We start from the raw sequence: 20,607 nt of genomic DNA on the forward strand, positions 1-20,607 counted from the left end.
AGGTACGGTTGGTGTCTGCTCACCTTTCAGGACCTACATTACACACAGACCTACATCACTGGGACATTCACCTGTTAGGGACACAACTTATAAAGATTAAAAAATAATACAGCAATCTACAAAGTAACACATGGAGGCATCATGCAGATATCAGATGATCTGAGACCAGGTGGCAGATCAGATTTGCTAGGTTGATCAGTGGACAAGTGCTAACTGCTTCCCTGCTAGTCCAAAGAGGAGCCAAGCTGGGTAGTGTTCCCAGCCAGGAAAAGAGCGTCCCGTTTCCTACTCAGCAGCAGGAAACACTTTATACTTTATATACAGCAGGTCACAGTTTATACTTCCAGAATTGCACAAGATTATGTGCTTGTAAAAGGTGCTGGGGGGGCCCTGAAACTTCCTTCTGTGACAGTGCCCGTTTCCCACCTAGTGACAGAAACGGATACTTGAATACAGAAAAGAGTGGAAAGGCCTGAGCTGTGAGTTTCGCTTTTAAAAAAAAAAAAAGGCTGACTAGTAAAATTTTAGTCCTAGCACAGGTGGACAAAAATCACATTATACTGGAACTATACAGATTGGCCCATGAGATAGAAGAAGCTATATACTACTGCCCCACGACGAGTTTTTCCTTCAGCTACAGTTTCAACTTCCCAAGTGAGGTAGGGAAAGGGTGAACACAGGAAAAAAAGGTGGCATTTCCTAAGGATTCTGCTGTTTTCAAGTTGTTATCCTCCTGAATCCTCCACATAAAGTTAAAGCATTCTTTAAGGAGACACCTCCTTTTCTTCACAACATTCAGAGTTTTGTTTTTTGGTTGCTTTGGGTGAAAGGAAGAGGGAGAAAGAAAACAAGCATCCCAGAGATGGCAGTTTTGATGTGTTTCGGAAAGCACAGTTACAAAGAAGAAGGAAAAAACGTAGCGAGTCTGCAGATAGAAGGGAAGAAAAGAGTGCTGACAACGTCTGCACTGTGCCTGCTCGAACAGCATTTGAATTAAGCACCCTCTTCTTAATCACAAGGAAACAAACTCTCATAAACAGCTGCCAGGAGAGGGAAGCGGACACTTACAAACCTGTAGTTTAATTTTGTAGGAAATGGTAATACAGAAGACTTTCATTGCCTCTCCTAGTACTAGCCAGAATGTATTTTTAAGGCATAATTTAACATCCATTTCTTCCTCAAGTAATTGGAAGTGTAACAAGCAAAGATGTCAGACAAGGAAAACTCAACAATAGCTAGTTCAACGGAGGTGAAAGCTATTATAATATGTACAGTGCGGAACTTCCTTCAAACAGGGGAGTCTTGTCTTAAAAGAAAAAACCCAACAACTGCAGACCCAGATTCTAGAAAAGCAAACATTGCCAACACAAGGAATGTTCATTAGAGTCCAGTTCCCACTAGAGCTACTCAACAGGAGGACGTACAGCATGATTCTGCTAAACTGTACTGATTGACTGTTCCCAGAGCTCACCCCTAGCAGGGGTGCAGAACCTCGGGAGGTCAAACTCTACAGTCCCCTAGTGCAAACTGCCTCAGAGGAGAAGCCTGTAGTCAACAAGCCTTTATACCTACGGTTAGGATTCACTAAGAGGTGTGGTAGTCAGGTGTCACCTAACATTTTCAGGACATTCCCATAAAGGTGATGGCCCTGTGTGGATTCTAATGCACATCCCCGTGAACAGTGTCCTGCACACATACACCTGCCAGGCTACAGGCTTTCCCTCTTCAGTGACTTGTAACCAGCTCACAGCCACCAGAATCGCACATAGACGATCAACATGATAAAAAACACAGCTACAGCCGCAAGCTTGGCGTAAGTGGAACGCATGTTCAGATACTTTGCGTCCTGACGGTACTTCTTGGACAAACTGGACAAGTTGTTGGCCTTGGAATCGAGAGCTGTTAAAGAGAAAGGGTAGAGAAGTTAGTCTCAAGATTAACACAAACAGATGTTCCCCAAATGTTACGTTAACTGACAGTTTCTCAGGAGACGCTGGAAGTGCAGTAGCTCCACACAGCAGCATGCCTTGTATTATATGCAGAGCTGTAATGCTTGCCCTACTAGGATGAGAGCCACCCAAGCCTGTGAGCAGCCGGTTTCACTCCCAAAACCAGACACTACTACCTGCCAGCTGCTTTAGCATGCAACTGATTAAAATGAAATACCCACTGAGTCCATTGCTTTCCTCAGAAGGCTCAGGGATTAGCAAGCCCTTCCCCTCAGGCATGCTCTGCCTGCTCAGCTGACTGAGGGGACAAGGCCATTCCCTGTACCTGAGAGCGCCTCCCCTCGCTGCAAGACTTCCTCGATGTTGGCCACCATAATTCTCTGCACATCCTGCAGCTCTGTGTTGATGGAACCCAGGTTCCTCCGCGCCCGGCTGTCAATGTAGAGCTTCTTGGTTTTCTGGATGTAGGTGTCTGGAACGAGAGGTGGCTGTCAGTGGGAAATTCGATTTCCCCCTACTGCTCGCTTTGCCAAGCACAGGAATTGAACTGTCTCTTGTCCAGCCCTCTTCCACTGAGGCAGCCTCTGCCATGGACCCAAGAGGACTTCCAGTGAGTGGTCTGGAGGACATCATGGGTGCACTGCGAAACAGCTCCAGGGTTTCTGGTTAACGATGCTCACAGAAACGCACCCTCAAATACTGACACAAAAGGTTGTGTGGGGTGAGAAACCATTCAGATTTAGCCTAATTCTTCTTTCACTGTAGATGGGAACAACTGGAGTAAGTCCGCACAAAATAGTCCTTTGGGCTCCTTATTAACCTGTTCTGTAGAACCTGCCCCTCCAGGCCGGCACAGAGGGACCTCAGCCTAACAGCAAGGCATAGCGGCTGAGAGACCTTGCTGCTGGAGGCTTGTTGCCTCCAGCAAAACAACCTTCTTCCAGGCTATGACCACACGATCTTGGTACTGTTCTTGCGGGCACACCTGAGAAGTACCGACCACTGGGAGAACAAGGACACCTCAAGCTAACAGATCCAGAGTTCTCCTTCCCTCTCTGGCACCCTCGTGGATATTGGTTTCCCCAGACTTTGCATCCCACTCCCTTTCATCAAGGGTGCTGTATCCAAAAAGCCCTACTAATCCCCGTTAGCTCTGCACCATCTCCTTTGGATGTAGCGTGGAGAGAATGCTTGCCTCGCATAGAGCAGCCTTGCTGCCAAAGGAGTAGGAGCATTGCTGAGACAGCCAGCAGACTGCACACAAACATTCACTGGAGAGAAGCCAAGAGACTTAAAATAGGAAAACTGAATCAAAGGACATGTACCATTTTCCTACCATTTCTCTACTCCCAAGTATTCCTTGCTCAAAACACACATTTCTGTAGCGCCAAAAAGAAGCTGAAGTGACAAGTCCATAGGCCAAGCCGGAGAGGATCCTTTGGCCTCTGGTTCCTGCACCCCCAAGAAGTTTCCTAACTAGCCTCAGGGAGAGGCTAGGACCTCACCAAATTCAATGAAGGAATAGGGCCTGGAGACCGTTGGCACCTTCTTGCCGTGTTGTTCATCAAACTCCGAATACAAGTCCTCCAGATACGCAAAGGCCAGTTTCTTAGGGAATGCAGCTTCACACAGGACCAGGTAACACACCCCTTTCTCAATGATGTAGCTAGGAGAACAGCAGACAGAGCATCAATCAATACACTTTGAACCAATCCTATCAAACACAACCTTTCCTCCTTAGAGGAGATAGAGGGAACATAGCTTCAGGTCTGTTATTGCTTGTATTATGCCTAGAATCATAGGAGCATCAGACAGGAAAAATGATTTAATACATTTCTCTGATTCAGCATGGTGACAAGGAACTGAAAGCTCTTTTTCTATGCACTGGGGTACCTCTGGGATCATCATCTCCCCTCATACTTAAGGACCTTTATATATAGATTGACATAACAGGCAGCTGGCAACCACCCCAAATTAAGAGGGCTGTCCCTAAAGGATGCAGAATGATCATGGTGCACACTATGACTGGGTACCTTACCTGTTTAATGCTGTTTGGGTTGTTCTGCAGCTAAACGCGCAGAGGTCCTGTTCTCACCCTCCTCCCCATCCCCATTCCCTACTGCATCTAACTCTTATTTGTTTTCAGAGGCTTAGCCCTGACCTTGTTTCAGTGCGAGTTCCAGCGTCTGTCAGCACTGAGAATAGAAGCTTTTCGTTGTAATTCAAGTAAAAGACCTCCTGAAATAACCAATAAAGAGGAGCCAAACTTGAGATTTAGACCTGGCTAGACAGAAAAGCAGCTACTTAGGCTTCACTACATCTGTCTACTGTTGTGCATTCCCTACTATGTTTCGCTCCTCATTATTTGGCCAATACAAAAAGAGAGAGAACAGCATTTCTACCAGAACCAAGGTAGTGGAGATGGCAGATAGCCCTGGCTACACTTACTATCGGGGAGAGGGGGCGGGGGGGAAGGAATTAAATGCTACTTTTATATTACCTTCCTTTGACTCTCTGCATAATACCATTATGTGGCAGTCCAATTAGCATACAGATTAACAGTGTATTAGAAAACGGACCCAGTTAGAAGGCCACACTAGTTAACTAAGCGGCTTTCAAAAATTTGGCTAATAACTGCATCAAGCCTATAAAACAACTTCCTCCTCCTCCCTACTGTGTTTCCAGATACCCCCCAAAATCCAAACGCTTTGAATTAACCATCCTCAACTCGTAGTTTCAGGGCTTAGGATTATTCCTTTCGGCTCTCTCTAAGGCCTAGGTGCAAACCTTGCCACAGTTCAAACAACAACGGATGCACCCCATCCTGAAGCAAGATACTTCAGTTATAATCCATTCCGCAAGGGCATCTGTGCAAGCCTATGTTTTTATCTCGTCTTCATGTCCCTCAACTCGGACTGCATCAGCCTGTAACATTAGTTCTACAGTACATCTCATGCCCCTATCCTCCCTCACCTTCAGAGACCTCTTCAACAGCTCAGGTTTTCCCTAGATCCTCACTTGGGGTTTGATTTAGCCAGTGGCACAAACAGTAACATTTGAAAAGGTCTTTTGAAATAAAAAAAAAAAAAAAACCCTGTGTCGGATAGGAACAGCGCTCCCTGAGAGCAGCATGCTCAAGATGAGAGCAGTCTGGTCTCATCTTGAGATAACTGTGTTATCTCTGTTCAGGCCAGCTGGTCCTGCCTGGAGCTCTTCAGCTGAATTTCCCAACTTGCTTTTCCCCAGTGTGATATTAGATGTCTTGGATTTAACGTTAATCTGCCAGCAGTGCAGAGAGCAAGCACACCCCACTCTGTCCTGGACTGAAACAGTTTTGTCGTACTCAGCGCAACATCAGAACAAAGTTCCTGCACAGTTGGATTTCTCCATTTCACGCTGTGTGCACGCTTCTGAGCTTTAACACAACATCTGATCACGCAGTCTGCTTGGCAATGTACGCACGCAAGGGGCAGACATTGCAGTTTGCCACTTACAACTTCTATACTACAGATTTCCACACGCTAATTTTAGCTGCTAGATTTATTTTATTTTAGACCTTTTTGAAACAGAAAAGCTTAATCCTTATAACTGGTATCAGAGTCAAAGGCCAAGAGTTGTTTTCAACATGACAGGTTAGTAGCGCTTACACCACTAACCAGCCAAAGGTCAACTAATGACTGACAGCACAGCAGTCTACTACACAGGTGCTTCTGCACCTGCATGGCCCTGTGTGCTAAGTACTGTAGCTCAAAGGACAGCACAGCTTTCAGATCTGAAAATCTAAACATTACATTTGAGAGAACTTGCTTCAGCAGTCTTAGTGTGAGCTTCACATTTTGTCAAAAAATGAGACTTTTCTCTGAATTGATCAAGCTAGAAGTGCTCAACATCACTTCAGCAAGTTCAGCAATAGCCTTAGCCGTACTTTTATGTTTTACATCACAAAATGTTTTGTCCTGGGTTATGCTGTCCTCAGCAGCCACAGCTCTAATTTAAAAGTCAGCATTATTTTAGACTAGGTCTCAAACTCCTCCCTCTCTTCTCCTTCATGTAGCGTTATCACAGGAGACATCTTTTTCTGACCTGAAAGTCGTCGTCTTTTCACATAGGTCCTGCCTGAATGTTCTCTCTTAAAAGAGCCATCGCTTGACTGCTTTGCAGCTCTCAGTTGCCTGTGGATTGACTCAATGCAGTAGGGAGACGCTCCTTTCCCCCCTTCCCAGCCAGCTATACAACCTTGTTGTTTCTTGGAGCCTGCTGTCCAAACATGAACCTGCCCAAATTACCCTGGCTCTTCAGACCCGGTGAGGTTAAAGCCACCGGAAGGAGGTTCTGGTTTTCTGGGCAGCACAACCAGAACAGCCTTCCTGGACGTTGTTCTAGTAGCACGGGAAGCAACACAGCAAGGGATTTACTACGAACTACAAAGGCTCTTTCCCCAAAGCCCCCCCAGTCAGAGTGACACCCAGGGACACCAGACACGGTGCAGTGCCAGAGAAACACTTACAAACTGACAGATTTCTAGAAGATGCTGAGCAGCATTTTGCAGTTAACTCTGGGAACAACGTCCAAGCTGCACAAGCAGATAGGAACGGCCAGACTATTTGAATCAGTGCCCCACCTGACCCATTATAGCCCCTATTATCAAGGGCAACCAGAAGCCAGGGGAGGAGGAAAAAAAACCATAATAGTTGAACATATGTAAGTCAACCATAAGAAACATTGGCCCCAAAACCTCATGGTTTTTGCCCAAGAGCTGGCCTATAGCCCTTCCAAAAGCTTCTGTTCTTGTCTTTCCATGTCAATGCATCTCTGAACATTTAAGGGGCAGGGCAGGAGAGCTGTTAAAGGGCCCCCGTGAGAGAATCAGAGCCCTAAAGTCATGCCTTGCCCAGGATTCAAAGGGTGTCTCCCACTCACCCGACCACAAACGTGCCCCTGCTCACCGGGGATGGGGAACTGGGGGAGGCTGGGGAGGCAGCAGAAGTGGTGCTAAGTGTTATGAAGCTTTGCATATCACTGGCAAAAGAAATTTGCACAACTCTGCCTTGCTGATCCCACACGGGCTTGTTTTTATAGCATAATTATTTCTGCTAAGAGCATAATTCTGATTCTTGACAAGATCTTGGCCTTGATTAAATCCTCCAGCAATTTATCTGTTCAGTAATTACATGCCATTGTAAAGAAGCTTTTCATTTTCTCAAATAGGAGCTTGCCTGCTCTTCTTCCTTTCATTGGCTGCAAATTCTTCCTCTTTTACCTTTCATTCACAGTCCCCTTGCTATTCATTAGCAGTTAAGGATGTCTGACCCACCTTTGCTATAAGTTTTCATTATTTTATATTCAAATTCCCTTATTAATGTGTTACTGGGAAAAGCCAAAGATGTTTTTAAGCTACAAGCTTTCAGGTAATTTAGGAGATTAAACATAACCAACACATTTGGCAACAATGTAATCAAATCCATTATTTTTGTGGGGGAGAAAGCTTGTCAGATGTTAAGGAAATTAACAAAATAAAAAAGCCAGAGAAGCTGTATGCGTTTCTACATGTAAAACTAAGGCATGAAAAGGTATACCCTTGTGGGATATGCATAGAGGAGAGTCTTGTGCAGGAAGAGCTCACAGTGGTGGTGCTAGCCTGCTTTCAGCAAGGACTTCTCTTTTTAAGAGGAGAAAGACACTGAAGCCACAGGAAATCCACGAAGGGTAAAAAGCAATATGGGAGGGTGCAAACCCACAGAGAAGGCTTAAGGGAAACACAACCTACATAGTCTACAGCCAAGGCCACAGAATAATAAGAAAGGGGATGAAAAGCGAGTGCCAGGAAACACTGCCAGCGAGGAACAACTTAGACGCTCCCTTCTTAAAGCACCCACACAACGTTGCAGCTGGCAGAGACCCAGCAGCACCTTGGGGCACCTCCCGGCTGGCGCCTCGGGATACTCACTGGAAGGCCATGGCTCCGGCCTCGAGAGTGCACCTCGTGGGGGACTGCTCGTTCAGCTTGCGGAACAGCTGCTTCGCCTGGCTCTGGTACTGCTGCAGGTCGCGGCCTGACTGAGAGGGGAGGGCAGGCGGTTGGCGGCGGCCGCCCGCGGCCCGAGCCGCCCCGCCAGGCCGAGCAGCGGCAGCAGGGCACCGCCGGCGGCACCGCGGCCGCCCCCCACCCCCCAATCCTGCCCCGCCGGGGCCCCAGGCCCAGCCCCCGGCCCGCGCCCCACCGACACACCGCGCCGGGCCCGCCCCCGCCCAGCCGCGGCGCAGCACGCCCGCACCTGCTCGTCCTCCTGCATGGAGGCGGCCAGCGGGAGCCCGTCCGCCACGCGGGCGATCATCGTGAGCAGCACCATCTCCGCGCCCCGCTGCGCGCCGCCGCCGCCGCCGCCGCCCGCCCCTGCCACGGAGATGGACGGAAACCGCCAGCGCAACATCCGGCCCCTCCGCGAGAAGCCGCCCGGGCACTTCCGGCCCCGCGCCAGCACCGCGTCCGGCCGGAAACACGGCCCCGAAGCTGAAGGGCCGCCGCCGCCGGGGGCGGGGCGGGGCGGGGCGGGGCGGGGCCCGCGCTCGGCGCAGCCGGCACCGCCGCACCGGGCGGCTCCTGCGGCGCGGGGCCCCGCCCCTCCAAGCCCCGCCCCTCCGACGAAACCCCGCCTATCACGACCCCGCCCCGCCCAATCCCTGCATTTTAACCACGCCTCCCACAACCCCCCCTCCCCGCTTTAGCCTCGCTTTCCCCAAGATAAGCCCCGCCCCCTGCCGCCCCCTCCCCAAGCCCCGCCCCCTCCCCAAGCCCCGCCCCTTCACGTGACCTCCCCGCCGCGAGGCGGGGCGGGGCGGCGGCGCAGGCGAGCGGCGGCCCGGTGGGCGCGCGCCAGGCCGGCAGCCATGGCGGCGGCGGCGGAGCGGGGCCGCCTCAGCTTCCCAGGCGGCGCCGGGGCCCTGGGGCGGCCCGTGCCTATGAACCTCTTCGCCACCTGGGAGATCGACGGCTCCAGCCCCAGCTGCGTCCCCAGGTACCGGCGGCGGCCGCCCCCCCCCGCCCCTCCCCACGGCGGCGGGCAGAGGAGCCCGTGCCCCGCCGCGAGGCCCGGCGCCTGCCCGCGCCCCCCCCCCCCTCCCTTCAGGCGCGGGGCCGCCCGGCTCCCGTGCTGCCGGTTGCTGCCGGGGTGGGGGGCAGGTCCCCCCCCCCACCCGGGGTTCGGGGCGGGGTGGGGGCGCAGGGCCTGGGTGACCTCCCCCCGCCGTTGCCCCCAGGCAGCCCCGGCGCCTGCCCGGGCGCCGCCGCCCGCGGCCGGTCCCGTTAGAGGCGGCCGTGCCCTGCGGCAGCTGCCCGGCTGCGCATCGGTCCGCTGCGGCCGCTCTGCCGCGTCTCTGGTCAGCGCGGATGCAATTCCTGCTGGGCTTTTCCTTTTTCCTTTTATTTTTATTTTTATTTTTAAAGCCTGTGCGGGAGGGAAAATCCCTGCTAGGTTCTGTAAAATTTGCCCTTATTGTGTCTGGCCGGAACAACCGCGGCTGAGGATTGCAGCGTGCCATGCAGCGCGCCTCTTGTCTCGTGGGGACGCACCAAGCGAACAATAAGGGAACCGAGTCTCCCGGCCGACCTGGCAGTAACGTAAAGCTTATAAAGCCTCTCAAGCCCCCCCTTACCTTTTGTGCCATCTAGGCAGTGGGTTAGACTCGGTGGCCGTGTCCCCTGTCTCGCAGGGCTAACGTTTCGCTCATGGTAACTATCTTGGTTATACATTCCCCAGGGTAACAGTGCTTTGACAACATGGGCAGGAAGATAGCGCGAGGTAGGAGAAAACCCGAGTCCTGCAATTTTGGAGGGTCTTGGTTTATGACAGCTTATCTCTCCTGGCAGCGCCTTGGAGTATCTGTTGTGCAGCAACTTTCTCTGCTTGTCTCTTGTTTAGCCCTTTTTTCTGCTGAGAAACGTGGCCTTGGAAGGGGACTAGCACCAAGCGGCATGGGTCCCTTTTCAAGGAGTCCCTTTGCTGCGGAAGGAGTGCCTTATGGAAGGAGATGGTGGAATAGTTGGCACGCTTTTCATTTTCGCGCTAGCTTTTGGTTCCTGTGAAGTATTCACAGCCTTTCAGGGAAAGCGCATCCACCCATCGGTCCTTGTGGTGTGTAGAGGACATTATAGGCGCTCTGATAACACTACTTTGAAAACTGCTGTCTCCATTGCACCCTGACTTTAGGAACATCGTTGGGTTTCCATCACATCTGACCTTGCAACAGTGCTTATTAAAAGAAAAAACAAATGTCCGTAGCTGTCAAGGACTTTCAGTTCTGCATTATCATTTATGCTGATACTTGCAGATATGAGAACTAGCTCACAACATAGCTTGCTTGTTTGTGAATCTGTATGTGACTGGGACAATGCAGCATAAGGACACTGGCCCTGCCTTGGTGTGTGGTGGGGCGTGGAGGTGGTGGCATCTTGCTTGTTGAAATGTCTTTGGGTCAGGCAGGCAGCAGGTGGCTGGCAGCTGGTTGAGGTGCCTGTAGGAATCTGGGTGATGTGAAGGAAATGTGGATATCTGTGCAGGTGGGGCAGAACTGGAGTTCAAGGAGCAAAGCTTGGAGTCACTGAGGCAAGCTGTGAAGCAGGGGCTGGTGGAAATGGTTGGATTGCAACCCTGTGGCCTGAGGCAGTGGTGGGAGGAGTGGGGCAATTGGGACCTGCTGGGAATGTAGCTCTTAACTAAGAGAGAGTTCAGGCGTGGTGGTGGTGGGTCCCTCTGGTGTCATCCCTCTTACTGCTATCACCTTTGCTTGCTGCTCCTGGATGACCTATTCTCCTGGAGCCCAGGAGGGTAGGCAGACATACAGCTGTCCTGTCCACCACTAGTGATAGGATGACCAGGCCTTACCTCAGGCCAGCTGGATGTGAACTGCTCCACATGGGCTGTGTGGATGCTTTCCCCGTGCATGAGAGTCCTGTGTAAGGTCTGCAATTGTAGCTGTGCATGACAAGCGTTTTGTTAATCTAAAATTAAGTCAGAAGCAGATGAGATGGCCGCTTTCACAGAGATGTTAGTCTGATTGTACGGTAATGTGTGTGCTGTGCTGCACAGGCTGGGCAATCAGTGAATTCTGTAGTAGCAGGGGGCGTGCAAAGTCTGGATGCTAAATTCTGCTGTTTCTAACTATTTAGCACTGTGTCTTGTGATGCTACATAAGGTTGACGCTTTGCATTTTATTAAAGGCTTTGCACAAAAATATGTTGGAGAAGGAAGGAGTTTGAAAACCTCTAGGTTATACTACTGCCGCTGTATTTTAAGTTCATATTGTAATAATTTTTCCTGTGAGACGAGGGTGTTTAAGACGTTAAAGTGAGAGAGATTGGGAAGAAAACTGTTCTCCGGGGGAAACAGTATTCAAAATGAGCATATTGTTCAGGCAGACAGCTACTGGGATGTGAAAGGAGAGCGCAGAGGAGAGCGGGCTTTGCTGTGTGGTCAGGTGGTGTGGAACTGCCTTGGTATCTTCTGAAATTTCCACCAGTTACGAGTTCCCCTCTGAGTCTCTGTTGACAGGACAGGCTCTGTGGTTGATGAGAAGTTTGAACTTGGTGGAAAGTCAGAGGATATGCGGAACAAGGATGCGTGTTTGGGGAGGGAGCGTTGCTTCCTTCCTTTTTTTGTTATGATAAATCTTACTCCATTTCTTATATGGTGAGTTGGAGCAGAAGGACCTGGGTAGAAGCAGTGCCTGGAGCAGGCTGTGGCTGTACTGATACAGTACAGTCCTGGATCTGAGTTACTGTTGTTATTTCTCTTTACCACATGTGTATCTTGGGGAATGTGATGTGTTGTGGGATGTTCGCCTGGACAGAGCTTGCCGGTAAAGAGAGTTAAGGGTAAAGGACTTTTGGTGGGTTGTACTGTGTGGCTGGTAGGAAGCCTTGAATTGTGTGGGTGGGTATATAGATGGAGGTCCTCGTGCAGATGTGGTGTGTGCCGTCCAAATGACGGCTGAGAACTGGACTGTGGGAGGCAGTTCTCTAAAGGGCTGCTTTTCAACAAGGGTCTCCCTGGGGGTTTGATTTATTGAAAGTTCATTCCGCTTGGAGGTCTTCAGTAAAATCTGGAAAGCTCTTTTGGTGCCTCTGCAGAGCTTTCTTGTGTGAAAAGGCTGTGTGTAACCTGTGGAAGAATAATAGTAAAGAGCTATAGCATTATTCTGCAGCAGTGTGCTTTGTATGAACTACAAGCTTAGATGGTGTTTTGCACTGGTGCTCGTCTCCCGTTCTCTTCTGCCCGTTGCAGAAAACATCTAATGCGTCTTTGACATGTTTATTCTTCTGGTGATGGCAACCATGAAAAAAATATCTGGTAGGCAGCTGTTGTATGCAGGTTTTCCAGGGGTGTTAGTGACCGTAACGCCCCAGCCAGGCAGGATGCTCTGTCCAACCATGTGCTGGGCCAGGCGATGTTGCCTTTCTGGGTGGTAACCCCCAGCTAGCTCTGTGCCTTTCCAGATGCCCGAGAGTCATGGGCACAGCTCTTCTTTTGGTGTACAGAAGACTTTCTGACTTCCTTCTTGCGTGTGCGTAGCTCCCAGAGCTTTTTGATAGGAACGTTTCTGAAATGCAAGTCCTTTCTTTTAGTCATCCCAGAAACATGACTCAAACTCTTACTATCTGGGTGTAACTGTTACATACCAGAAGGGAGAGATGCCTACCTTCTTCTCCCCTTTTTCTTGCTTTTGTGCATTGAAATGCTTTCCTTTGTGGAAGGACACATACCTGTGAAAACCAAGAACGATGTCCTCACAGCCTGATTGTAAGAGGATCAAAACTTTTTCCTCAGTTTCTCCACATTGAAAAATAGGATTTATTCCATGTTCGGATTTTTGTTTTGTTTTTCTATATTATTTTTTTTTTCTCTCCAAGCTCTCTCGAAGAAGCTGTGGCAGAACACAGTACTGTCCTGTCTTACAGGGAGCCTCATGAGAAGGTAGCAGTGGGAACCATGGGGAGGCTGATTGGAGGAAGAGAGTAGTCTAGGGGAAAAGCTTTGTTCGAAGGGCATCTCCTGGAATGAGAGATGGCCAGGATTGGTGCTCCCATGTAGAATGAGTTTTGTTTTAGGTTCCTGCCTTACTTGTCCTGTAGTTGAAAAAGTTCATTTTAAGCCTTGAGCTGTAAAGTTGGGTCTATGGAGGCAGAACTGCACATGGAGCATACGTGACCTGATGTCCCTGGGAGATACCAAGGAAGCCCATTGAACAGTGCTGGTAAAAGGCTATGCTGGAAATTGGAAGCTGTTTATTGAGTACTGCCTGAGCATCTCGCATGCTAGCTCGCCTCTGTAGCTTGCCTGTTGGGTGAGCAAGCATGAAGAGAAACCAAGTGGGTCCCCTTGACTTGAACAGGAGGTTCTTCCTGCAGGGATGTGACTGCTCTACAGGCTCTGGGATGGCTTCACATCGCGTGGGCTCTTGCACCAGCCCTGGTGTGGACTTCCCCAGGGCAGTGGAAACTGAGCGGGGTGAGACTGTGGATTCACAGCAGCTGAGCTGATCCTAAGAGTTCGCTAGTGCTTCGGGCCATGTGCTCCTCTCCCTGTGCCAGCTCCCATCTTCTTAGGCTGTTCTGTCACGCTGTCAGCTTCCTATGGGTTAATTAGCTGCAGTGGGCTTGCAGAAGCCTCTGAGTGCTGGAGCGTGTAGGGGTAACAGCACAGACATGTGACCAGGAGGGACACGGCAAGGACTGGGGCTTCCTGCTCAGCAGCACCAAACTCTTGGATCAACCTGCTGTATCTTGTGGTCTGCATTCGAGCCCTGCAGTGTGCAGCAGGTCCTGAGAGTCCCGCTGGGGCAAGGAGCCAGTCTAGCAGTCTGCATGTTTGCATCCCCACGTGATGTAAACTCCCTCTCCCAGTGGAGCACTGATATGGTTGCGACTTGTATGGCATGCATAGCTAGCTGTTCTCCATGCAGGGTTGCAGGGAATGCCTTCAGAAGGAAGAGGCTTTGTCCCTTGGTATGAAGGATCTGTGCCTACGCTGGAGACTGGAATTCCATTTGGCTGGCAAGTGTGTGTGCTCTGTGGCCTGGCTTGAGCAATGGTGGGAATGGGCCACGTCAGCAGAGAAAGGTGCACCAATTGCTACAGGAATAAGTATGATCAGGTGATGCTACATAAATGAGTAATTAAAATCCCTGATTAATTCAGGTAGGAAGAGATATTGATTTAAATGCATCTTAATCTTCTGATTCATTGGCATGCTGACATTTAGGAAAGAGAACTCTTGTTTGTTAGGATAACTGCTGACGTGTTCATCTGGAACTGGCTGTAGTTTTTTGGTACATTTGGAATGAGGGAAATGTCTAATTACTCAGATGACTAGGTACGTCTCACAAGTGCTTACTTAGAGGCTTTGTGTTGGCTTTGAGCACTGTGGAATGCCTAACCTTTTACCACTAAAGGAAACTGGGATACAAATAAGCACCCAGGATAGGCTTGAGGTGCATGAGGAAAGCATCCAAAACTGAGTACTGGAGATAAAACGGTGGGGGTAAAGCACAGTGGCCAGAAACAGCCCCTTTATCCTTAGCGCTTTTAGTACTAGTGGATCCTGGTTCTCTCCTACCTGTGTTTAGTCTTCATGGAGGAGAACAAGACTGAATTAACATTGCTGTGGGCAAGATCAGGTGATCCCTTGGCGCTCCCAATGTTCAGTGGAAGTCCTACCGGAGCAGTTACTGATCTTGTCACTTTGTACAATACAACTGAATAACCTGGACTCTTGAATTCAGTGGAAAAAACCTGCTGTCTAGAAACTCAGTGGTTTGTCAGAGTTGAGTTCCAATTAGTCCTACTTTGAGTCTTCAGCACATCGTCATGTAGCTGAGGTAAGGGTAAGCTTATGAATACCAAGGGTAGCTCTGAAAAAGCTTTAAAGTCTCAAAGCTGCTAGCGAAAGATCTCTGGATGGGATTGTGTGCGGTCTTCATCTGGCAGAAGGTTGTTGGGAGTGGAAGGAAACGAGGGACCTGTTTTCTTCCACCAAGTTAAGGTGCTCCGGGACTACTGCTATAGGTAGCTGTTCTGTGATAACTTTGTGCCCTTGCTTGCTCTGTGCCATGTTGTGCAGGTCCTCACGAACGTACGGCAGAGGATGAGCCCGCAGAGCAACCTGATGCCCTGGTCCTGAGGGAAGGCCGCCCTGGGAAGGGCTGCGCCGTGCTAGGGGTGGAAGCATAGTGCAACCCTGCACCCAGGGGTTGGAGCTGGCAGAAGCATGAGCTGAATTCCTGCAGGTTGGCTCTTGCTGCACTGGGGTGGGCAGGCTGAGTGATGCTGCTGTCGCTCCTGGGCCCTGGACCTGCTCCGTGCAGCCCAGGGCAGCTCAGCACTTGGCTGTGGCAGGGGATATCGGGCCTCAGCACTGAAGAGTTTGCACCCCCTTTCCTGGGTAACAGTGACAGAGCTGTAGGGACACTTGCCTTTGTGTTCCCTGGCAGATCTGGCTCATGTTCCTGCAGCCCTGCGTGGGAGGAGGCGACCCCGCTGCTGTCCAGGAAATAAAAGCTCTGTCAAATGGAGCTGTTGAGACTCCACCTTTCATTGGCTCTGAGTGTGCAGATGATTTCTGTGTCAAGCTTGTGGCTGTATCAAATTAGCTTATGAAATGATTTGCATAATAGATTAATCAAACAGCAACAAAACATCCCTCTTTTCTGCCAAAAAAGAAAAGCAGCAACCCAGCTCTTACAAGAGGCCATTATGTTCCTTTGCAACCCCTAATCTTTCTTTTTCCAAGAGCACTTCGTGTTTTGGCCTCGCACAGGAAGCTGGCCTGCTCACTGGCTTTATTTGCGTCACATCTTGGCAACTTTTTCTAATTCTTTTGGGCCAAATTTTGCCACCGTTATGGTGACCTTCTAGGGAGGGTATTTCCTATGGAATTGGTGGCCAGTTGCCAAATGGCTCTGTATTGCCAGGCCCTCCATTAGGCTTCATCTTTCCATTGCCTTACTAAAGGGAGAGAAATTCCTCTGGGCCTCTTGTGTTCCTTCAGAACTGCTCCATTTCCAAGGGAAGTGGGGGAGCAGAAGGAAGAGTTGGGAGCACAGAGGGCCCTCAGAGAGCATACAGCTGTGAGCAGACAGGAACGGGTCACTTGTTTTTATTTTTCCTGTGTTTTAAGCTACCTGTAAGCCAGCGACACTGATTTTCTAACCTGTATGGTCCTCCTGTGGCCCCAAACAAGACATCTGCGTGTGTCCATGCTCAGCCGAAGAATGCCCCCTTTCAAATAGTGCTGCAGGAGTTTTAACTGAAACGGATGCTAACGTGCAGATGATAAGAGGCTTAAGTGCCTAATTGAATGTGATAGCGTGAAGCTCTTCTCATGGTGAGGTTTAATTGGATTACAGTACTGCACAGTGATGTGGAGGCTTGCAGGGCATGCAGCCAGCTTCACAAGGAGAGAGTGGATCCTTGCTAATCACTCGTTTGTTTAAAACAATGAATTGCTGAGAGAGCTCTCAGATGGGCATGCAACTGCCAGCACCCTGGGAGAAGGGATTCCTCAAAAACTATGATCATCCTATGACTATTGCGCGTATAGATAGACCCTGTACTTGGGTGAGTGGGACTAGAGAGGCTCTGTAAATCTGCTGTATAAATCTGAACCTGGGGAAAGGAGGACACATGCTCCTTATGTTTGGAAAAGTAGATGTGTGGGATGTCTTGGTGCACGCTGGAGTCTGGAACCTGTTTCCTCCTCTAGAGCCCCTTCAACTTTTCTTGATGTGCATTGGGTGACTGTGTCACTTGTCACAAGCTATGCCTTACTTGTGAGGTGGCCTGCTTGTTCCTTCTCTTCTCAACCAGTGGTTGCAAGTCTGTAGGCCAGTCTGGCTTCAAGTGCTATTTTTTGCAGGGCAAGTAACTGCTTTTGATCAGGAATTCAAATGCTGGTGTTGGGCTTCCCCTGCCCCTGTGCAAAAGCAATATCAATTTCAAGGTAAGGAGTAAACGTCAGAGCAGCTTGTGTATAGCAAAGCTTGCTTGACGGAGGCTCTTGTGCATATAAAGTGGAGGTGGGGGTCTCCGAGCCAGAAAGTGTGTTGACAGGCACCCGGAAATTTGGCTAGCTCAGAGTGACGTGCCGTAGCCATTGCACCTAAAGGTGCACCTGTGTTTGAGTTCAGCTCTTGGAGGCTGTGTGCCTCGTGGAAGTTGCTGTCTGCCTGAGCTCCATAGTGGCTGTTCTTGGAAGTTGTTGTGCTAAAAGCAGAGTGTTTGGCTTACTGCTATTTCAAAAGAGTTTGGAATCTGCATTGTTGCTCAGATCTTACTTCAGAAGAGCTGTCAAGGAGAATAGCATTTATTATCCTGTAAGCAGAAAGATTAGCATAAAATAGCAACTTTGATGTTGCCCGCACTGTGCTGCTCATCCACAGGCTCTGGGCTGGTTTGGAGAGCTAACTATTTGTCTCTTAGATATCTGAGCATGCTGGGAAATGCTCCTGAGGACAGTGTGTGCCATTTGGGCAGAGAAGAGGAGCAGGACACCGAAAAGCTTTTTATGATCACCCTACCCCGCTTCCAGCGGTGTCTCATTCAACCTATATTAAAGTCAAATAGATAATGTGATCACTGAGTTGCTGCTGGGAGGTGGTAGTGTAGCCACCTTTTCCCCTCTGCTCTAAGATGTTTGGGACCCCCCCATCAAGCTCTGGCTTGATCTAAAGATAAACCAACTCCCTGCTCCTGCTCATTCAATTTTTTGGGGGCAATCAGGTGCTCAAGGGAGCTTGTAGAATGTAAGTGGAAGGGAGTAGGGAAGAGGGATCATTGGTGTTTAACAAAAACCTGCAGAACCTGCAGGGTGTTCTGGGCCTTGGAGGAGGTAACTCCTTCTGTTTGAAAAAAGCAAAAAAGGAAAAAATATAAACCAGGATTTTTTTTTTTTTAAAGTGTATGTTGCTTGGGCTAGGGGGAGGTAGAAGTTGCAGTCGAGGTGCAAGGATGATGTGGGAAGTGTATTTTCACTGCTCAGCAGAACATCTTTTGCTATTAAAAATCTTATAAAGAAAGGCGTCATCTCCTTCCATCAGGTCCTTTTGCTCTGTTTAGCTTGACAGTTCAAAAGTCCTTTCCTCCTCCTCCCTCCTGCTGCCCCCCCCCCCCCACCCCGCAAAGCTGCTGTAGTGTGGGTAGTTGGAGGTGCTTTTCACTACTGTTATATTTTCTGTGCAGGAGAGAGATTTCTAAAGGGACCTTTACCTCTGCAGGAAAAAGCACAGAGGGCCACAAAGGGAGACATGGGAAAACCACTGAGCTCATAATGTGGGTTCTGGTCTGTGTTTCAAGGGTTTCCAGTGCAGGGCCCTCATTAATGGCCAAAAGGCTTTGCAATTTGCACATAGGCTTGCCTAATATGTATTCCCCAACAGGCACTAAGCCAGATCCTGATATAGACTAGAGTAGAACCCTTGTAAAGAGATTCTTCGGAAGTCTTATCTATATATAGTCTGTATGAGCCTGTATCCCCTTTCTGCTGAGAGGAAAATCCACTGCCTGTGAAACATGGTTAATGCAGGTATACCCCAGCCTCTGAGAGCCGGACAAAGGCTAAAGGATGTGGTGCCCGTGGGTATCACACCTGCTCTATCCTGTGCAAGGGATCCCTGATGTGCCCTGGCTCCTGCTGCAGTATGTTGCAATTGGGAATTGTCTGCACTCACCTCTTGCCTTTGTAGGGCAAGTTGGCAGTGTACTGTTCCTGCGGCCGGCTAGGCTTATCCTCCGCCCAGCCGCCAGTAGTCAGCGAGAACAGCTGCAAAGGCCAGGGCACGTTGGCCGTGCGGAGCTGGCGGTGTCTGCGTCATCGAGTGGATTAGATCACTTGTGGTGGTATGGTCACCCCAAGCAAAGTAGCACGTTCACCAAGCAGCGCAGGGGTTTTGCCTGTTACGGGACAGGGCTTAGAGGAGCCATTGGACAAGGCAAATATGCTGGTATGTTTTAGGCTGTGTTTTGTGGCTTTGAGGTTTGTGTAAAGAAACATGCGTGTCCTGGGAGAGGATGAGGGACTGTAGATGAGGATTTTTACAGTGTGAATCTGAACTTCATTCATTGTTCTAATGCCAGTATTTAGTTTTTGGGTTTCTTTGTCTTTAGTTTTGATGACGACTCTTGGGAGAAGAGCGTTGGTCCTGAGTGTGTTGGTTTGTTGGATGTTCTCATTAAAGCAGTGATATTGTAGTTTGGCAATGACTTGTCTTGGAACAGCTCTTGTAGGATTGTATACCACTGTGATTCCCCTTCTTGCAGCTGTTTGCCAGGCTGTACTACGAGAGGAACCTGCACGAGCACACTGCTTCTTGTGGGATGAAAGGCATGTGTACTGCGCAGCCCACCTGCTTCTCCCTAACGCAGCAAAAACAGACTGGCAGGTGGCTTAGATCAGAGGAGGGAACACACAGCCAGGTGGACAGGGCTGCCCTTCGGCACAGCAGTGCGGTCGCCTGTTAGCTGACATGTGGGTGCAGTTAGGGTGTCTCGAGGCCATTCCTAGCCGGCCTTCCTCTCCCTATAGTATGTAACTTTTCCCAACCAGTCAGCGCACTACCAGGTTTCCTAGCTGTCCTGGCAGTCTCTGAGGGCCAGCCCAGGAGAAGCGCAGCCTTCTTTTAACTGGCAAAGACAGCTTGTTGCCCATCTAGCATTTTTGCACTACATCTTGAAGCCAAAGAAGTGAGAATTTGGGGAGCTTTGTAACAGTTCGAATGTTGATCCATGAATAGCTTGTAAGGCTCTGCTAGACCTGCTGGAGGCATGATCTCTCTTTGGATGCATTTGGCTCTGGGACTGTGGGTCCAAGTCCTTTGTTTTGAAAGAGCCCTGTTTCTTACACTGGAGAGGCTGAGTCCTTTCCCTTGTCTTTTAGGGAACTTGTCTGGTGGTGCAAGTCTTGCCCTGTTCCAGCTGGAAGCTTAACAAGATGCGTACTGCCTTTCCTAAGTCCATCAAAGTCACAGGGCTGTTGGAGGATGTCTCCTCGCACACGTTTTTGCAAATATAGCAGGATCATTTGAGGTCACTAAGTCTTAGGTTTCTTCAGGGAGAGCATACTTCAGCTGGAGGCTGTGACAGAGCTAGATTTGATGGCCTCTGGAGGGGCTGTTCTCAAAATGGGCATCTGCGGCATGGGATCCAATCTCATGACAATCCTGCAAACTTTCCAGCTCATCAGATGTACGTGCAAAATCTTTATTTCATATTGTCACGTGTGCCCTGATTTCACTGCTGCCCCAACCAGGTGAAGTCAGTGGTTTGTAAAGGGGACAGGGACGTTACCAGTCTCAGCTGGGCAAATATAGTACTCGTTTCCCTGCTGTGGGAAGCCAGTGGGACTGGGACTCCCTACCCTTTACCTGTTCCACCTATGCAGTGTGTAGTCATGGGTGCAAGATATTAAGCGTTTACAAATCATCTACCTCTTACAGCAAAGCCATAATAGCTCTCTCACTGAAGAGCTCTTTGAGATGTGCATAGAACTGTATGTCCTAACACACTCCAGGTAAGATTACAGCTGGCTTTACCAGCTCCTCTGAGGCTGATGTGTGTCTGGCGGCTGTTCGTGAGCTACCTGCTTAGGTTGCTCCTTGTCAGCATCTTCTG

The 20,607-nt window shown here is 49.6% G+C and overlaps 2 protein-coding genes across 11 annotated transcripts in view; one reads left to right on the forward strand and one right to left on the reverse strand.

The window, feature by feature from the left end:
- Window positions 1-484: 484 nt before the first annotated feature.
- Window positions 485-8,470, reverse strand: SEC22B (SEC22 homolog B, vesicle trafficking protein). The gene is made up of 5 exons (XM_068952006.1): window positions 8,225-8,470; window positions 7,897-8,006; window positions 3,455-3,615; window positions 2,275-2,421; window positions 485-1,899 (listed from the first exon to the last, which is right to left on the reverse strand). Exons 1-5 carry the CDS (start codon window positions 8,378-8,380, stop codon window positions 1,745-1,747), a joined length of 729 nt encoding a protein of 242 aa, XP_068808107.1. The 5' UTR covers window positions 8,381-8,470; the 3' UTR covers window positions 485-1,744.
- A 323-nt stretch (window positions 8,471-8,793) lies between these two features.
- PACS2 (phosphofurin acidic cluster sorting protein 2) overlaps window positions 8,794-20,607 on the forward strand; it is an 87,797-nt gene continuing 75,983 nt past the window's right edge. For 6 of the 10 annotated variants that reach the window (XM_068952012.1, XM_068952007.1, XM_068952010.1 and 3 more), the window contains exon 1: window positions 8,804-8,965. In XM_068952012.1, coding sequence (XP_068808113.1) covers window positions 8,838-8,965 — 128 coding nt within the window. In that variant the 5' untranslated portion in view covers window positions 8,804-8,837. Of the gene's footprint in view, window positions 8,966-20,607 lie in introns of all 10 variants that reach the window. The other 4 variants (XM_068952009.1, XM_068952014.1, XM_068952017.1 and 1 more) reach the window with 4 other exon arrangements.

This window comes from Struthio camelus, chromosome 8 (assembly GCF_040807025.1).
Source record: "Struthio camelus isolate bStrCam1 chromosome 8, bStrCam1.hap1, whole genome shotgun sequence".
Taxonomy (NCBI): Eukaryota; Metazoa; Chordata; class Aves; order Struthioniformes; family Struthionidae; genus Struthio; species Struthio camelus.